The sequence below is a fragment of the Symphalangus syndactylus genome, chromosome 1, assembly GCF_028878055.3.
Source record: "Symphalangus syndactylus isolate Jambi chromosome 1, NHGRI_mSymSyn1-v2.1_pri, whole genome shotgun sequence".
Lineage (NCBI taxonomy): Eukaryota > Metazoa > Chordata > Mammalia > Primates > Hylobatidae > Symphalangus > Symphalangus syndactylus.
The window spans coordinates 79894277-79912735 of record NC_072423.2 but is presented as its reverse complement, the minus strand read 5'-3'; the positions used below and the strand labels follow the sequence as shown (position 1 = coordinate 79912735).

General features: G+C 52.8%; 1 protein-coding gene across 14 annotated transcripts in view; it reads right to left on the bottom strand.

Annotated features, from left to right (window-relative positions):
* Positions 1-18459, bottom strand: part of LDLRAD4 (low density lipoprotein receptor class A domain containing 4) — a 445676-nt gene that overhangs the window by 19073 nt on the left and 408144 nt on the right. For all 14 annotated transcript variants that reach the window (XM_055239490.2, XM_055239474.2, XM_055239499.2 and 11 more), the window contains one exon: positions 12934-13088. In XM_055239490.2, the coding sequence (XP_055095465.1) occupies positions 12934-13088 (155 nt within the window). The remainder of the gene's footprint in view (positions 1-12933; positions 13089-18459) is intronic.

The following is an 18459-nucleotide window of genomic DNA, read 5'->3' as shown; positions in this document are numbered from 1 at the left end:
TGCTGCGAAGATGCTGGCTGCAGCAGGGGAGGCATGGCCAGGGCTGTGTGCTCCACGGAGCTGGTGAGAGCCAGGAACAGGTGGGAGCCCTGCCCTCTTCTGAGTTGGTGGGGCAGGAGCCCTGCCCTCCTGGGTGCAGCTGCAGTCACAAAGCTGCAGCTGCAGACCCAGGCATCCCTGTACTCTCAGGGGCCTAGCGAAGTCCTCTGCCCCTGCAGGCTCAGAAGTGCCTGCTCCTGCTGCCTGGCCTCTCCCTGCTCCTGGTGCCTGCTCCAATTTTGGAGCAAAGTTGAGGCTGAGCCTGGGCACTGTCACAATTCGGCCAGGTGTGTGTCTGCCCGGGGCGGTGCTGATATGCCAGCCCCCTGCCACCTCAGCCCCCTCTGGACTTTGGGTGCTGATGAGCATTGGTGGGAGGCTGAGGCAGACAGGCTCCTGGGCAAAAAGGGGCAGGTCCCTGCTGAAGCCCCACCTTCAAGCCAGGGATGGCCTAAAGCATGGGGGCCAAGCTGTCAGTTCTGAGTGGAGTCCACAGACCAGAGTAAGAACTTAGGATGCTTTTTCTGGGCCTGCCTGTGGCCATCCATGGACCAATCAGCACGTACTTCCTCCCTTTTGAGCTCATTAAAAATCCTGGATTCAGTTCGACTTGAACAGACGTCAGATCAACCTGCCTGTGGATAGGAGCTACTCACTGCAGGTCTCCTCTCCACTGACAGGTAGACACTTATTGGCATGACCTGCCTGAGGAAAGGAGCTACCCATTTCCAGACAGACATCGGGATGACCTGCCTGGGGAAAGGAGCTACCCATTGCCAGATAGACATCAGGATGACCTGCCTGAGGAAAGGACCTAGCCACTGTGGGTCTCCTCTCTGCTCTGAGCTGGACAGACATCGGGATGACCTGCCTACAGAAAGGAGCTATCCAGTCTAGGTCCCTGAAAGCTGTTCTGTTGCTCAGTGAAGCTTCTCTCCACCTTGTCACCCACCAGTTGTCCATGTACCTCATTCTTCTTGGATGTGGGACAAGAACTTGGGACCTGCCGAATGGTGGGACTAAAAGAGCTGTAACATAAACAGGGCTGAAACATGCCCCTCCACTCACCACACTGTGGGTGACAAGAAGGAAAGAAGAGCTGAGGCCCTTTGGGCAGCCCAGACCTAGGGTTCTCCTAGCCAGGGTTGTGACACCATCTTTGGGACTCTGCGGTTCCTGGTGTCTCCAAGCTTCAGGGTACCATCACATTCCCCTCATCCAGATGCAAGTGCCTGCAGTGGATGCTGCATGCAGTATATCTGGTCCAGCTGCGGCCTTGCACAGAGCAAGCACCTGTCCAGCACCTGGAGCTGCCTGCCCTGCCGCAGCAACCAGCACGCCTGGCTGTGCACAGTGGTTGGACCTTGCACTCACTTGCTCACACACCCCTCACCACTCCGTGCCTGGCTTGCCCTTGGCAGGTGTGGGATCTGGGCCAGTAATGTGAGCTGAGTGCAGCGTGCCAGGGTAAGTGAGCAGGATGAGCCCAGTGGGCACAAGCAATACTCAGGCAGAAGGCACCACCAGCCACAAAGGTTTCTCACCGGCAAAGTGACACCCTAAGGATACTGTGACAATACTATTTCTGCATCAACTGAGATGATTATGGGACAAGAACTTGGGACCTGCCGAATGAAGTTTGGGACCCCCAACTTCATTCTGTTAATGTAGTGTATGACACTGACTGAATTTCATGTATGGAACCATCCTTGCCTTCTGGGAATAAATCCCCCACTCGTTGATGATGTATAATCCTTTTACTTTTTTAAATTTAATTTTTATTTAGTATTATTATTATTTTTGAGACAAAGTCTTGCTCTGTCTTCCAGGCTGGAGTACAGTGGCACGATCTCAGGTCACTGCAACCTCCGCCTCCCAGGGTCAAGGGATTCTTCTGCCTCAGCCTCCAGAGTAGTTGGGATTGCAGGCGTGTGCCACCATGCCCGGTTAATTTTCGTATGTTTAGTAGTGACAGGTTTCACCATGTTGGCCAGGCTGGTCTAGAACTCTTGACCTCATGTAATCTGCCTCCCTTAGCCTCCCAAAGTGCTGGAATTACAGGTGTGAGTCACTGTGCCCAGCCAGTATAACCCTATTAATATACTGCTGAATTTAGTTTGCTAGTATTTTGTTGAGGACTTTTGCATCAATATCTATAAGAAATATTAGTCTATGGTTATCTTTTTCTGTTGTGTCTTTGTCTGACTTTGGTATCAGGAATGCTGGCCTCATCTCATAATGAGTTAGGAAGTGTTCCCACCTCTTGAAATTTCTAGAAGTTTAAGAAGGATTGATGTCAATTCTTTAAATGTTTGGTAGAATTTACCACTGAAGCCATGTGGTCTAGGTTGGAGATTTTAGACTATTGGTTCAATCTCCTTACTAGCTATAGATCTATTAAGATTTTCTATTTCTTCATGATTCAGTCTTGGTAGGCTGTTTCTAATATTTTTTTCATTTCATCTAGGTTATCCAACTGGTTTGCATACAATTGTTCGTAGCACTATTTTATAATCCTTTTCATTTCTGTATTTTTTGGATCATTTTTCTCCCCACCAATAAATTTCATATTATTAAAGGACAGTCATCTGCAGCCATGACTTACTGAGGGTTCCCTTGTGCTGCACCATGGGCTGTAGCCTGCTGCCATGCGTCCATGTGTGCAAGGCACACCACGCCCTGAACCCTCCTGGGCTTATGCTCTCAGCTACACTCTCCTTTCCACACACACACAGAGGACCCCAGGAATGATCAGATGTGGGGACTGGAAACAACAGGGAGAGCACTGAACACAAGCGTTTTCCAGCATGTGCTTTGCAACCTCTTAGAGAGCTGGAAAATCCATTTAAGTGGGTCACAGCCAGCATTCCAAAACTGAAACAGAATAGAAATGATCTGAGCACACTGTAAGTATCGTTTTGTAAAACCTCTGCCTTAATTGCATTATAGGAGGCTTTTGTGTTGTGATATAAAATGTATTTCTTACTGTTCTTCATGGCTAAATATAGATGAAGCCAGTTATCCCTCATTTTAGATGGGGGGAAACTGAGGACAGAGGGCATATTCCTCTCTAGGCGCCTCGGTCAGTCTGCAGTAAAGCAAGACTACTGCTGGGTATTTTGATTCTACCCAAGGGCTAACCTCCCAGTGAATGAATGTATTTTATGGCCTCAAATAGTTGGAAATCTATTTTTCCCCTGTTCCACAGTGAGAATTTCAAAGAAGAGGTGAAACTGATCTTTGGATATTCAGCAACACCTTTGCCTTCTGATAAAATCAATTTTCCCTGTTTTCTCCCTTTTTTTTCATGCAGCCTCTCCACCATCCTGATATTTTATCACTACCGTCCTTTCCACTCTAGATGGCAGTCACAGCCTGGATGTGAGGCCAGTACCCCTGGCTGTCAGAGACTGCACCTCCCCCTTTCTTCCTCCTGGGGAATCCATCATCAGACTTCTCAGATTCAAGATCCCCCAACTCTGCTCAATCTAGGGCACATCCCTTAAGAGAAAAGACAAATCATCTAGGAAGGTCTGCTGGGAAGAAAAGGAAGGGAATCCTTTCTATTTCTGGGACAATGCAATGGGCTAGCGGGGAAATGCAATATGAGGTGCCTCTCCCAGCTTGGTGCTGGGGTTAGTGAGCAATCGGACTTCAAGAGGAATCAGCCTGGGAATGAGAAAGTTCCAGGCGGCAGAAAAATGTGGAACCACACAAGATCCAGGCAGGCGTCATCCTGATCTCAGCCCCAGTTGCCTCGTTTCACATGTGAGAAGAAGTCAGGGCTCAGAGGGGATTTTCTGTGACCTTCACCCAAGGTCACAGAGCTGCTGGGGCTTCGCCAAGAGCCAGACCCCAGCCTGGTGAGCCTCCCCAACAAGAGCTACCCAGAGTTATGATCATTAAGATAATTTTTAATCTTCTTCTCTTTTTTTTTTTTTTTTTCAGAACAAACCACACCAACTTTCAAGGACTAAGCAAAAAATAAACCAACAGATTTTACTATTATTAATGCTAATACCTTATATATTTAAAAGATTACTATAAATTTATTGATAAAAATGTTCATACATTTTATTTAAAATTATTATTTTAACTACCATAGAAACCATGTTCATATGAATTACCCTGGGAGTCTATAGATGCCCAGAACATTACTGCCTTCAGCATCAGTTTACATGATCAGAGGATGTTTTGTAATTGCAAAGGTAATACATGAATGCATTCTTACCATAAAAGTTTTACTGCACAGACCAGGGTTCCTTTGTCCTTACTTCCTTCCCAGGCACAGCTGTCAGTTTTCTGTGGGTCCTTCCTGACCTTTCTCTACAGATCAGTTTGTAACTCGGACATCAATCTAACTAACTGAGTCGTGCTTGCCTTTGCACCAAAATTGTATCATTTGGTTTGATCACCTATATAATGAACAAGACTTAACTCTAAATGGATTTTGGCTGGTACCAAAAATCAAATGTATCCCCAAAGAGCAAACAGTTTTCCTATTTGGTCTTTGCAAAGGAAGATTTGCCACTGTGGAGAAGCTTTTACAAAACTTCCCTTGATTAAAAAAACAAACAAACAAACAAATAAAAACAAACCAGTCAGGCGCAGTGGCTCAGGCCTGTAATCCCAGCACTTTGGGAGGCTGAAGTGGGAAGATCGCTTGAGCCAAGGAGTTCAAGACCAGCCTGGGCAACACAGTGAGACCTTGTCTCCACAAAAAATTTAAAAATTAGCCAGGCATGGTTGTGCGTGCCTATAGTCACAGCTACGCAGGAGGCTGAGGCAGGCAGATCAGTTGAGCCTAAATGTTCGAGGCTGCAGTGAGTTATGATCATGCCACTATACTCCAGCCTGCGCAACAAAGTGAGATCTTGTCACTTAAAAATAACCTCAAAACCTGAAGGTAATTCCCAAACGTTCTGAGCAGGGCCAACATCAGTAAAAGGGCTATTTGAGACACTGTTGCTTTAAAGATAAGCATTGACTCTTCCAAAGCCCTGTCCACTGTGGTTCAGGTGGGAATCTGCGTGGACCTGGGGTCCAGCATCCTTATGCAGTTTCTGCCTGGCCGCTTGGCCTCCTGTTTCCCTTAATTGAAGGGAGATGTTCTCATTTCGAGGTGATGTGAAATTGTCTATCCTCTAATGCTTCAATTAGACAGAGCAAAGGGCAAAACCTTTCAAATGACCACCTGGGCAGCCTGATAATTTGAAGTCCTTGCTCACTCAGACAGACATGGTGCAGCCAACCCGCCGGACCCTGAGCTCTTGGAAATGCAGTTTCCGTGAAATGCAGTTTCCGTGAAATGCAGTAACGGAGAGTTGTCATTGGACAACCAACAAACACACACATCTGGTCTGTGGTGCAGCAGGGTCTGCCTTGCCTGCACGGAAACCGTCCCCTGTGGTTCCTCCCCACAATGATGCCAGAGGAAGCCTGTTGCTCTTTTCTTTAGTCTGGAGTGTCAGAGACAGACCGAGTACAACTCCATCAGTAAGCCCTTTAGTCCACTCCTTCAAGCCTTACTGAAAATCATTCCTTTCCATCGTTTTCCACATGCTTTTGTAAACATATGAGGTGGGCAGGAGTGAGAGCAGCAGGGCACAGTGAGCCGGCGCTCCAGCCGCAGTGGGAATGAACAGTGGCGCTGAAACCCCTGCTCCCTGTGCCCTCCGAGGGATCCCAGGACACTGCCTGTGGGTTTCTCAAACACCCCTGAGCCTGGGGCCCACCTCAGAGCCTCTGTCTGCAGGGGAGGGTGGAGGGACACTGCCCAGGTAGAGAAAGGCACTCGCCACATACGGCACACCCAGAGGTCCCTTCACCATGAGTTCCGAGCCCCAGCACAGCAGGCTCCTGGCTGTCAGACACCTGCCCAGGACCGTCTGCCCTCTGGCCACTGCTGCTCCCAAGGCCAGCAGAGAGGCTGCTGGTGCAGGGCCGAGCCTCAGAGAGCAGGGAGCCCATGGCTACCTCTGTCCCTCTGGCTACAGGCTTTAGTCACAGAGGAGGGCCTTGCCTGGGGAGATGACTGGACAGCAGTGGCCACGAGTGACCATGTCAGGCTGGGCACAGGACACGCAGCGCACTGTTGACCCAGACACGTGTCTGAACTCCTAACCAGGCAGGAACAGTCTTTACTTCCACAAGGACCTTCTCACCCATTTTTCTGGGAACCAGTGGCCCTCTCAGTCTATCTTGGTCTTCAGCCTTGCAATAGAAGCCTGAGTGCAGAAGAACATTTTCTCTGAAAAACAACCCCCACGTGCAAACCCACAGATGGCAATGCTGCTGCCCGGCGCCGAAGGGTCCCCAGTGAGAGACGGGTGACAGCCCGGGCAGCACAGGCCTGCTCCATGGCAGCCACCTCACAGCCCCAGCCTCAGGGTGTGGCCCCATAGGCTGCCTTTTCAAGAGAAGATGGAAATTCCAATTTTCATGTGAAATCTCACAATTTTTATTTTTTATTTTTTTATTTTTGAGATGGCGTCTCCCTCTATCGGCCAGGCTGGAGTGCAATGGCGTGATCTCAGCTCACTGCAACCTCTGCCTCCAGATTCTCCTGCTTCAGCCTCCCAAGTAGCTGGGATTACAGGTGCGTGCCACCACACCTGGCTAACTTTTGTATTTTGAGTAGAGACGAGGTTTCACCATGTTGGCTGGGCTGGTCTCAAACTCCTGACCTCAAGTGATCTGCCTACCTCGGCCCCCTAAAGTGCTGAGATTATGGGCGTGAGCCACCGCACCTTGCCCCAATGTTTAAAAGCTAGATCAACTTAGGTTCGAACACCCTGTGGGGCAAACCACGTACACAGCCATGCTCTAGGCTAACTCTGTGGCTTCTGCAAAGAGGGACTTGTGGGGATGGCTCACCCCATGTCAGGGCACTGTGGATCTGAGGAACATGAGTTACTGCATCAAGAGGGCTAACAGCCACCAAGTGCTTGTCCTCCTCCCCAACAGCCAGGGCCCCTCCCAGTGTCAACCCAAGGGAGCTGGAGGAGCCCAGCCGTGCTGGATGGGGCCTGGCTGTTCCTCCTGGCTATGAAGAACAGGCACCTGGATTTTCACAACTGATTTAATCCCTGTAGGAGTTGGTAATGAAGAGATGCATGATGTGATTCCTTTTGTTAATTTTTTAAATTGAAATTGCTGTTTCTATAGGTCAGAATGGCTGAATGTTAACAATTTCATATGCTTCAATCTGGGTAAGGTCCCTGTCCCTCTCCTGCCTCTCCTTCCATCCATTGATGGCCAGACCCTTCTGCCTGCATGCCATCCCCTGCCCCTGGGCTGTCCACACAGGCCAGGCTAGACCCTCTGGGCCAGGCTGCTGGCAGTTAGAAAAGGTCACCCGGGCTCCCTCAGCTCCAGCAAGAAATGTTCCAGCAACTTGTTCAAACAGCTCTCCGGGCTGTGTCTAGAATATTCATGCCCCTTTACTGCTTTCCCATTACTGAATGGTCTAAGATAATGAAAATAAATCTAGACAGTCTCAATGCTCAGAAGTCACACAAACCAGGCTCCACAGAAACCAAGCTCAGGCTACCTCAGCAAGAATGCACAAGGATTCAGATGTGGACCCGCCGCTGCTATCTGCCATGATGTAAGCATTTGCTTTGTCTGTGATGTAATTTACACTTGGGTTGCTAGTTTTCATTTTCATCCAGAAATCACTACTTCCACCACATTCAGGCCCAGTAACGTCCATTCCTTGGGCCCCCCGGGACACAGTGTCTACCGCATGGTGGCAAAGGATGACTGGCTTTGGGACACCCATCATGTTCATGCAGCATGCATTGTCCCAGGCCAAGGGACATGGGAGGAAGGTGCCAGTGTCAGGAGGATGCTGGTGGAGGGGAGGAGGTTGCTGGTGGAGGGAGGAGGGCTCCGGTGGGGGGAGGAGGGTACTGGCAGGGGGAGGAGGGCTCTGGTGGGGGGAGGAGGGCTCTGGTTGGAGGAGGAGGGCTCTGGAGGAGGAGGAGGGTGCTGATGGGGGGAGGAGGGCTCTGGTGAGGGAGGAGGGTGCTGGCGGGGGGAGGAGGGCTCTGGTTGGGGGAGGAGGGTGGTGGTGGGGGGAGTAGGGCTCTGGTGAGGGAGGAGGGTGCTGGCGGGGGGAGGAGGGCTCTGGCAGGGGGAGGAGGGTGCTGGCGGGGGGAGGAGGGCTCTGGTGGGGGGGAGGAGGGTGCTGGCAGGGGGAGGAGCATGCTAGCGGTGGGAGGAGGGCTCTGGTTGGGGGACGAGGATGGTGGCGGGGGGAGTAGGGCTCTGGCGGGGGGAGGAGGTCTCTGGTGGGGGGAGTAGGGCTCTGGCAGGGGGAGGAGGGTGCTGGCGGGGGGAGGAGGGCTCTGGTGGGGGGGAGGAGGGTGCTGGCAGGGGGAGGAGCATGCTAGCGGTGGGAGGAGGGCTCTGGTGGGGGGAGGAGGGTACTGGCGGTGGGAGGAGGCCTCTGGCCGGGGGAGGAGGGCGCCAGCTGAGGGGAGGAGTGCTGCGGCTCCTCACCTGCACCTGCACCAGCACAGGAGCACATCCTATGGGACAGGGACCGGAACTGGCTGAGCTGGGCACTCCCTCAGGAAGGGAGGGAGTCCCACTTCTCAGAAGGGGACTCTCCGCAAGAAGCAGGGAAGCCAGGGCCACCACGATGCTGTCTGGTTAACCCTGGTCTGGCCCTTCCTTGTGGTCAAAGTGGGAAACCTGTAGAGGAGGCGAGGGGCTGCTCACAGCAGGGCGGGAAGCTTCCTCAACCAAGTAAGGCTGCTGGCCCGCTCCTCCTCCTCCTCAAAACCAAAACTCAGTCCCATTCTATTGCCCCAAGCTATGTTTCCACCTCCACTCTCCAGGCTTCCAGCAGAAAGACATAACAGTAAGTTTAATCAGAGTGTGAAGCCTAATCACCTAGAAGTTGGTTAATTTGATGCCCAGCCCTTCTCGCACCAGGTTTAAATAGAACATCATTTTCTGATGTGCTCACGGAGCCCTGGGGTGGGTCCCTACTAACAGGCCCTCACGGAGGCTCCCCAACAATGCACAGGCTCCTCATGAGGCTGCGCTCCACAGAGGAGATGGGAGGAGCATCCACCCCAGCTGCTGACTGGAGGGTGCTGAGCCGCCGCCAAGGCCTGGACTCCCAGGGCCTCGGGTGCTGCAGGAGAAAGGCCTGGGACATTGGTGCTGAGAAAGGAAGAGGTGCTTAGGGCTTGCAGGGGCCCTGATAACTGGAAAGAAGCCATGAGGATGGCAGCATCTGCCCAGACACACTCATCCTCCCCAGCCGCCTTGCCCCAGAGCACAGGCCCGCACAGCAGCACAGGGAGCCCAGGAGGGAGAGGACTGCCAGGCTCTGCCAGGGGGCACAGGGCCCTCCCTGCCATGCTGACCAGCCAGCCGTGCCTTCCCAGCCCCTTCCAAGCCCCTTGGGAGGGCGCTTCCTGACACAGGCGGTCACCCAGGAATGGGGAAGGCGGGGAACTTGGAACTGCCCTCGCCAACTGCACATGGGCCAGGCCGGGCATGGCGATGGAGGAGACGCAGGTCCTCATACCTGCCCCAAACACCTCCTATAGCTCCCATGCCTGACACTCCGCCATCTCAAAGGCACAATCGGACAGCCAGACCCCTAGCCTCCCCCAGGAAGATGGAGAGAATGGCAGCGGGGTCTTGGCCTCTGCCAGGGGACTGCAGGTGCTGCTGGTGGTGGAGGCGGGGCATGGCCACTGTTTCCCCCTTCTACTCAGTGCCTGGCTCCTGGGGAGTGTCCACTGAATGGCTGGATGAGCAGAGGAGGCAGGAATCACTGGGGAAACTGTTCCCAAGGCACAGTCCCAGACCAGACCCCAAACTCGTACTGCTGGGAAGAGCTCTCCGCTCTGTGGATGCCTCAGAGCCAGCCTAGAGAGACCCCCCCATGGTAACAGGCAGCCTCTTTTACCAGTGAAGTGCCCCTGGGTCCCGCAGTGCTCAGCACCTGGTGGGGCCGGCTCCTCCGCCTCAGCACCGCTCACATCCACTCAGATGAGTCTTTGTTGCGGGACCGCCCATGCACTGTAGGACGCACTGTACTGATGAGTCGTTGTTGCAGGGCCACCCACGTACTGTAGGACACATTGTAGGATCCCCCTTATGATGCCAGACACTGCAAATGTCCCCTAGACATTTGGCAGAATCAGCCCTGATTGAGACTCCTGAGCTGAGTGTAAATGAATCAGATCGCTCCCCTAATACTGTATACGGGGAACAGGCATTTCTTAAAAGAAGTTAGAAGTAGGGAATTGGGAGGCAGGAAGCCTGGCTGCGTGGGGGCATTCCTGGGTGGAAAGGACCTGGGATAGGGGACCCTCAGGGCAGAGAGAGGGAAATGGACAGCATGGCCACACTGATAGTATTAGCGAGGCCTGAGTCTGTGTCCAGGAGAGAATGGAGGTTTCTTCCTCATCAGCTGCCACTCTTTTCCCTTTTGGGGAACCATCAGCTAGGCTAATAGACCAGATCGGGAAGTGGAGCAAGGGCCTGGGCCGAGCTGCCTCTGGTCATCATGCTGGAATGCATCTTATGTTTTATGAAACATCACACAGAGTCCTTTGCTAAGCTATGCTGAAGCCACAGGAGGAACAGCCACACCTCAAGGAGGGACAGCTCCCAGTTCCAGGTTACTCAGAAAAAAAGGAGAAATAGCATAGCAGCTCAGGATCTCAAATCCACACTGCGTGCAGCTGGGATCTCTGCAAGCCCCAGCTCAGCTCCAGAACAGAGCTCTCAGGGGGAACATTGTATGTGCACATTAACAAAACAAGGCCCAGACAGGGATGTGGACCTCTGTGAACACAATTCACTGGCTGCCGAATGTCTTCATCTACCACACAGCATGCAGCCCTGAAGGGACCTCTGAACGTCGCTTCATCACCTTCCTGATTTCAGGGAAGGGAGGCTCTGCTGGTGGGGTAGCCGGCGCTTCCTGGGAAAGGGCATCACACAAACCTGCCGCCACATGACACAGAAGACACTTTTTTGACACTTTCTGCTTTTCTGCTGGGCCTCTTGGTTGTTAAGGGTGTGGCCAGTGTGCTGGTGTTCAGGACACAAGGTGCTATGAACAGGGACAGCAAGCGGGGCTGGGTCTGCACCAGGAACAGAGCGAGGAGCTGCCTGACCCACACTAGGGAGAGAGAAGCCAACACCAGGGTAAGTCTGGGAGGAAGACTGGGGAGCGCCCAGGGAGGGAACAGAAAACTCCCTGTGTGCCTGCGCACAGAGACCCCAAGCGTTCTGGAGCTCCTGGAGAGAAGGCCAAGGAAGGCTGTGCTTGCTTCCACCAAGTCCAGGGGTGGCGTTCACAGCCCGTAATACATTAAGGCAAAGCAGCGATGTCTGAGCCTTCTGCGGTTCTGAAACTGCTGCTGTGATGAGATTTTCTCCCTGTCCTCTCTCAAAACACAGGTGAATCCCATACACTGTGTGTTTAGAACTTCAGAAGAATTAGTCCTCCCTCTGTCCAACAATCTACAGGCATCAGGATGCCAAAGCGTTCAGTGCGTCTGGATGGCGCAGCTCTGTGGACACCAGACAAAGGACCCCAGGATGCTGTCAAGGCTCGAGGAAAGTAACACAGCAGGGCCAGAGGGGCTTGTGGACTGAACTGGGCATCCAGAGACAGGACAGAAGGGGCAAGAGAGGATGCAGGGGGTAAGAGGAGGAAAGGGCTGTCAAGGGTGCATGCCTTCCCCTGGCAACCCATCTCCTCCCTGAGGCACCCCGTCTAGCCCTCACCACGGTCTGAAGGCAGCACTTGGTAGCACCCACCCCTTCCCTCTCCCCACTACCTGCAGATGCTGCAGAGCAGACAGCAAACCTCAGCTCTGCCCATATGGATGGCTGTGCCAATGATCCTAGTGAAGTGTGAGCCTGCCCTCCTGAGAGGGGTCCCAGGGGTCCCAGGGCCAGCGGCCACCCCAGGAAACCCACCTGGATGGCTGCACCCCATACCCCGGACAGGCTCCGTAAGTCAGGGCGGGGGCTGGAACTGCACAGCCCTGGTCCTGAAGAGGGATGCTCCGTAAGGACCCTCTCCTGTGCTCAGCAAACTGCAGGGCTCAACACTGTGGGGACTCGGCCTCGCTGCCCACCACAGAAGCCAAGGATTTATACGCTCGCTGAACTCACTGCTCCTAACCCTCTGGCTGGAAGCCATCAAAACCACAGCCTGTAAAACAGGCTTGGGACAGCAGCCCCTGGTCTCTCGTTTGATCATAGTGCAGTTTGGCTGAGTGTCCACCGCCGACAACCCCACCCTCCACAACCCCAACCTCCACAACCCACTGCCAACACGCCCACCGCCGACAAGCCCACCGCCGACAAGCCCATCGCCGATCCCCAGGAAACTCCCGCGGCCTCAAGCTCCGGGCGGCCTCAAGCTCCGGGTGTCCTCCAGCTCATGGCACCCACGTGCTGCTGGCACGTTTAGTGACGATGAGTGCGTGATTTGTCCCCGCAGCACCTCCAGGACCCAGCTCAGGACAGGATTTTACAGCACAATGAATCTCACAAGTGCACTGCCAAGCCAGAGGAGCCAGGCACGAGGGACCACCCAGGCCGGTCCCATTGGTGCACAGCTCAGAAGCTGGCAAAGCCACATGTCCAGCAGCAAAGATCCAGGGGAGGCCTGGGAGGGGCCACGCAGGCTTCTGGGGGGACTGCCGTGTCTGTTTCTTCACTGGGTGCTGGTCACACTGGTGTGTTCAGTTTGTGGGGACTCACTAAGTGGAACACGTACGAGGTGCGCTTCGCCCCGTTTGTTACAAGTCAACTGAAAGCACTCCCGGCTCTGAACCCTGATGGGCTCCTAAGCCTCTTGCCACTGCCTGACTCTGGAGCCAGGGTGGCCGGGGTACTCACCTGCGGCAGCCCGTCCTCCCGCCTCCGGCTCTGGCTCGGGCGGTTGATGAAGGACCGCGTGGAGACTTTGTAGTGGTTCAGCAGGCAGACGATGACCACCACCATCACCGTGACCACCACGACGATGATGATGATTTGGGCGAACTCCAGCTCCGCTGCCACGGAAGAGGAGAGTGGTTAGCCACCTGGCCCCTCCGGCCCCAACCCATTCGCCAGGCACTGCCACCACCCCAGCCAGCAGGCCCTGAAGGCCTCTCACACACATCTGGTCCTCAGAGGTCCACAGGACACAGAAACGACTGTCCCACTTTAGGGAAGGAGACACCACCGCACAGTCAGGAGGCTGTGCAAACCAGCTGCGGGGAGCAGGGAGCATGTGCCATCCCCCACCACAGGGAGCTGAGAAAGTCTCCACAAACTGAAGCTATTTCTCCAGTGTCACCGCTCTAGAAAAGTTAAACCTGTCTTTATGGTTGAGTGGAGTTTCTCAAAGCAATTCCCCTTAGGACCCATACTTGAAAGGAAAAATCAACTTCAGCCCCTTCCCTCCAAGGCTGTGGCTCTGCAGGTGAGTTAGGAAACACATCTGCATTGTTTCCAGGCCTTCAGGCACAGCACTTCAGGAGTGGTCAGGTCTCCCCAGGGTTTCTAACACCACCACCCCAAAGATTCCCTAAATGCCATTGACACACACTTCACATGTGAGTCCAGCAACACAGAGTGACTTCCAGTCACAGCACATTGGGCCAGCAGCTGGAAGCAGGTGAGCCAGACCCCTGTTTTGGGAGAGGAAGCAGGTTGAGGGCTCACGGGCAGCCTGGAGCCACTTTCTGCTCCCCTCTTCCAGCCCACGGCTCTGCTGCCTGCTTCACTCCTTGTCCCCCATGCTGGAAGGAAGTGACTGTCCATGCAGTGATGTAAATTCAGAACAAGGGGCTCGGGGATGCTAAGAGGAAGACAGTGCAGGAATCTGGGAGAGGCAGGAATAAGAGGAGAGAAGCCATCAGTTGTGCTGCCCTGGGCGCACAGCACACATGCACACACATGCATGCACGTACATGTGCTGCAGCAGGGCTCAGGCCCCAGCCGGTGGGGAGGCATATCTGTCAGTGTATCCGCTCATACGTGGGGCGATACAGGCAGAGATCAGGTGGTGCCTCCCCAGTAGCTACGACTGTGTGCGTCTGCTGGCCACACCCTGGGAACTGATGGTGAGGCTGGATGAGGGGTTCTCTGGATCCCCACATCCCTACCCTTCAGCATGGCCATCCACTTCCACCCTCAGACCCCCACACCCTAGGGACTGAGGGTGGAAGTGGAGGGCAGTGGGACCCTGGGGCCTATAGAGAGGGGCTGGCGTCTTGAGAATGGAGAGCAGAGTGTGTAGGAGGCTGGTGGCTGAGCTGTGCAGAGAGCAGGTGGACCTGCCAAGTGCCCCCTGTCCCCGCAGGCAGGGAGAGGCCAGGCTGGTGGGAACATCACCCTTCCCTGTGGACACGGACAAAGCCATGCTCAGAGGCTCAGAGGCCATGCCCTGAGCAGCTCCCAAAGCTGGCCGTCAGTGAGGCCTGCCGGCCCCACCCCAGCCAAGGCGGTGCTGTTGCTCTGGGGTTCCCTGTGGCCTGTCGGCTAAGTGGCGGGGACTCTAGGGGCCTGGCGCCCGGCCCAGCCTTGGGGTTTGAGTGTCTACTTCCTAAGGGGAGGAAATGTCCATCGGATCTGCCACACTTACATGTGCCGCCCCCGCCCCCCCCAGCCCAGCCCCCCACCCGCACACACAGAAAGGCTCCCCAGGGATTATCAACAATTTTCATGCTGGGGGCTTCCTGGAAAAGACTGAAATTGCTCTGAGTCTTCGAGCAGGGGCTTGGGCCCTTTGCAATCGGGTTCCAATAGAAACGTGGCCTTATTTCTGCTCACAGGCCATAGGAAGCATGACATGCTTGTTTACCTAGGAACACAGTCTTCGACTCTGCCCCTGCATATAACCTTCCCGTGTCTGGGACACTCTGGTCTTGGCCCTGTGTTTCTCAGGACCCTACCCCAATACACCACGTGACATCTCCCAGGCTGAGTCCGGAGCCCCTACTTTGCCCCTCTTGACACGGGAGGCAGCTAAGTGGCTTCATTGGTACAAGGTGAATTGATGAGCGACTCAGCACCCCCAGGCTGAGAGAAGGGGCTGGGATGTGTGGCCCCGGTGGGCTCTGCCCAGCTGCATGGGTGTGCTCTCTGTGAGGACGGCTCCCACCAACAGGATAAGGCCTGCACTGGCTGCAGAGTGCCCGAGTGCGCCTCCAGCAGCCCTGAGGGTCTGTGCAGGGGTCAGCTACCAGCCCAGGGACAAGCATGAAAGGAAGCAGAGAGATTCCACTCAGGACAAAGGCAGTGAACACAGTGGTGAGGGCTGAACCCCGAGGTCGAAGACTGTGTTCCTAGGTAAACAAGCATGTCATACTTCCCATGGCCTGTGAGCAGAAATAAGGTCGCATTTCTATTGTGACCCGAATAATGCCTTCTTTTACCAACACTTATTTTTATTTTGGGGTTAAACAGCGGAATATTCACAAATTAAAGCATGCCCTAGGATTTCCAAATGTTTTCTTTTCAAGAGAACTTCACTGCTTTATGGACATGGATATAGAGGAAAATCATGGTGACAGGGAAGGATCAGCACAAAGTCCTGCAATGAATCAACTCTTCCCTTGGAGGACACCTTTCTAGGTCATCTGTTCTTGACTATGGAAAGCTATGCAGATAAGCATTTGCAGCAAAGCAAATCAAATTATGTTTTCACAAGTCTCTGGGCATTTTTTACATATTTGTGTTTCATTTGAAAAGGATTTTTATTACAAAAATAATGAAAACTTCTTGAAAATTTAAATCATATAGAAGGAAACAGTGCAGTGTAAAGTCTCCCATCCCAACCCACAGCGCCCCTGACTCCACCAAGCCCCACTCCGTCCCGGGGGAAAGCCCAGGCCTCTGTTGCATGTGTGTGTGTTTGCTACGAAATAAAGGCTCTCCTTTTTTCAGTTATTGGAATCGATGTGCAAATATCCTGTGTCTTTTCACGTAATACATCACAGACCTCTTTAAACAAGAACACACGTGCACTGGCCTCTGTCTGTTACAGAGTACAAACATACTGGCATTTGCCTTCTCCAGCTGGTGGCTGTTCAGGTGGCTTGCTTTTTTTCTTTTTTCTCTTATGACCACAAAATTGCATGTGTATATGTGCAAGTATGTGGTTGGCATACGTTTGTCAGTATACTTGTAGGAAAGGCTCCTGAAAGTGACATTTCTGGACCCAGGGCATAATCACTTTTCATCCTCATGGCTACTGAGAACCTGCCTTTTGTAAAGGCTGCATTAGTTTAGGCTGTCCCAGGAAGAAGGCACGTTCCCCATGCCCTCATTCACCCTGGAGACTCACCCTTTTAATTGGTGACAATCTGATGGGCAAAAATATGTATCTCATTTTAATTTGTATTTCTCCAATTACTGGTAATTTCAGATCTTTCCCTATGGTTATGGTTATTTCTCTTTTTCATAATCATATTGGTGTATTTATAGTTTTCTCATTTATTTCTTATGTATTTATATGAAATCTTTACATATTATGGTTACACATCTTTGTCTGTTACATGTTGCAACTATTTCCCCTAGCCAGTCATTTCTTTAAACTTCACCATGAGTTTCTCTATAGATGCTATAAATTTTTATGCCATCAAATACTCTCTTTTTCCTTTATGGCCTCTAAACATCCTGTTTGATTGGGAAGGTCCTCTTTAATATTCTAAACATATTTTTTCCCTAAGATTTTTGGAGTTTGAATTTTATGTTAGATCTTTATTTGCTCTGGATTTTATTCCTCTTTTGGTCTGACACAGCACATGGAACATGTGATATTGACTGAAAGGTGTGCATCTTCTGAGCCAATATATCTGATTTTAAAATTCAGGCAAGGATGAGAAAGATCTCAGTTGTATGAAACAGTGCATGGAATTGCTCTCTGTAAAACTAAACTCAGCCCAGGCGTGCCTGGAATCTCAGCACTTTGGGAGACCAAGAAAGGGGAATTGTTTAAGACCAGGAGTTCAAGATCAGCCTGGGCAATATAGCGAGACCCTGTCTCTTAAAAAAAAAAAAAAAAGTAAAGGCCCCACCATCTTTCTTTTTAAGGGGACTGCTTTCTTATAAACCTGCCACACACAGGTACCGCCCTGCCCTGCTGGGACACCTGCACCATGCTGTTGCCCTGAGGCTTCAAATATGAGTCATGCCCAGCCGTGGCAGGTGCATCTACAGCACATGGATGAACGGTGGCCCTGGGGGTTCATGGGCACCCTAGTGGCATGGTGCCTGGGGCAGGTGAAGGTCATGGGCATGCTCAGAGGCTGTGGGAGCAGGAACACTGTCCCCAGGAGCCTGCAAACCGAATTGAGTGGCCCTGTGGGGTGCCCTGGGGTGGCGGCAGCCTGATGAGGCCTGAGCCATGAAGGCACTCAGCCCTGGGCACAAGACGCAGCTCTTCCTGCAGGCAACAAAGACCCAGGCATACCTGGGTCCCAGAGACCACCATCCTCGCAGCCTGGTCATCTCACTGCAGCAGCTTGGTCCCTGGCTGCAGGTAAGGGTGGCCCGTGGTGCTCCTGAAGCCCTCCCCTGAGGGCATCAGGGCCTAGTGCGGGGCCCACACGTGCGGCAGAGCCTTGCTCTAGGACTCTGGGCAAAACCCGTAAGTGGAAACAGATCTCCTTCTCGTCTTTAAGTAACAGGAGCCAGAACACTAGCAACAGAAAAGATGAGCATTGTACTCTCTTCAGGGCCATAAAGCATCCCCAGGCAGGGCCCAGGAGATCCTCAAAGTGAAAACTGCAGTCAACAGGTTCTTGGAAACGTGTGTGAGGATTCCCAGACCCTGAGCCCTGCACTGAGATGCCCTCTCCCTCCATGACCCCCTTTCAAGCTCACGAGGGGGTGTGTGGCAACCCCCCCCCCAACCTGTCCTCCCACACCCTCTCAGTCATTTTAAACAGGAGAATTCCACTAAACACCCACAGCCTGTTTTCACGTGGCAGGGCGGGGAGGTGGCTGTGGTGCATGGAGCCCAGCATCCACAGAAAGGAAAGATGCCTGGGGTTTGGGTTTCGTTTTTAGGGGTTGGGGAGGAGTAGGCTGGAAAGGGGAGGCTAAGAAGAAAATGAATTCTGGAAGAACTGTTAAAACAGAAAGTTTAGAAAAATAAAACCTGTAGGAATAGTAGCATTCTTAGAAAATTAATAGGATGCTTTGGGGCTTCCAAGATGCTATGCGCCTAACACGGATTCTGAACACAGACCACTGGTCGAGTTTCCTTGTTCAACAGTAACGGATGTCCACAGAAGAGTGCTAGAAAGCAGGGCATGCAAGGAAAGAAGTTGAGGCCAAAGTCAAATGATCTCATCCCCCTTCTACGGCGCTGTAGTTCATGATGCTGTAACAGATGAGTCACTGCAATGGAAATACCGGATACTTTTTAAT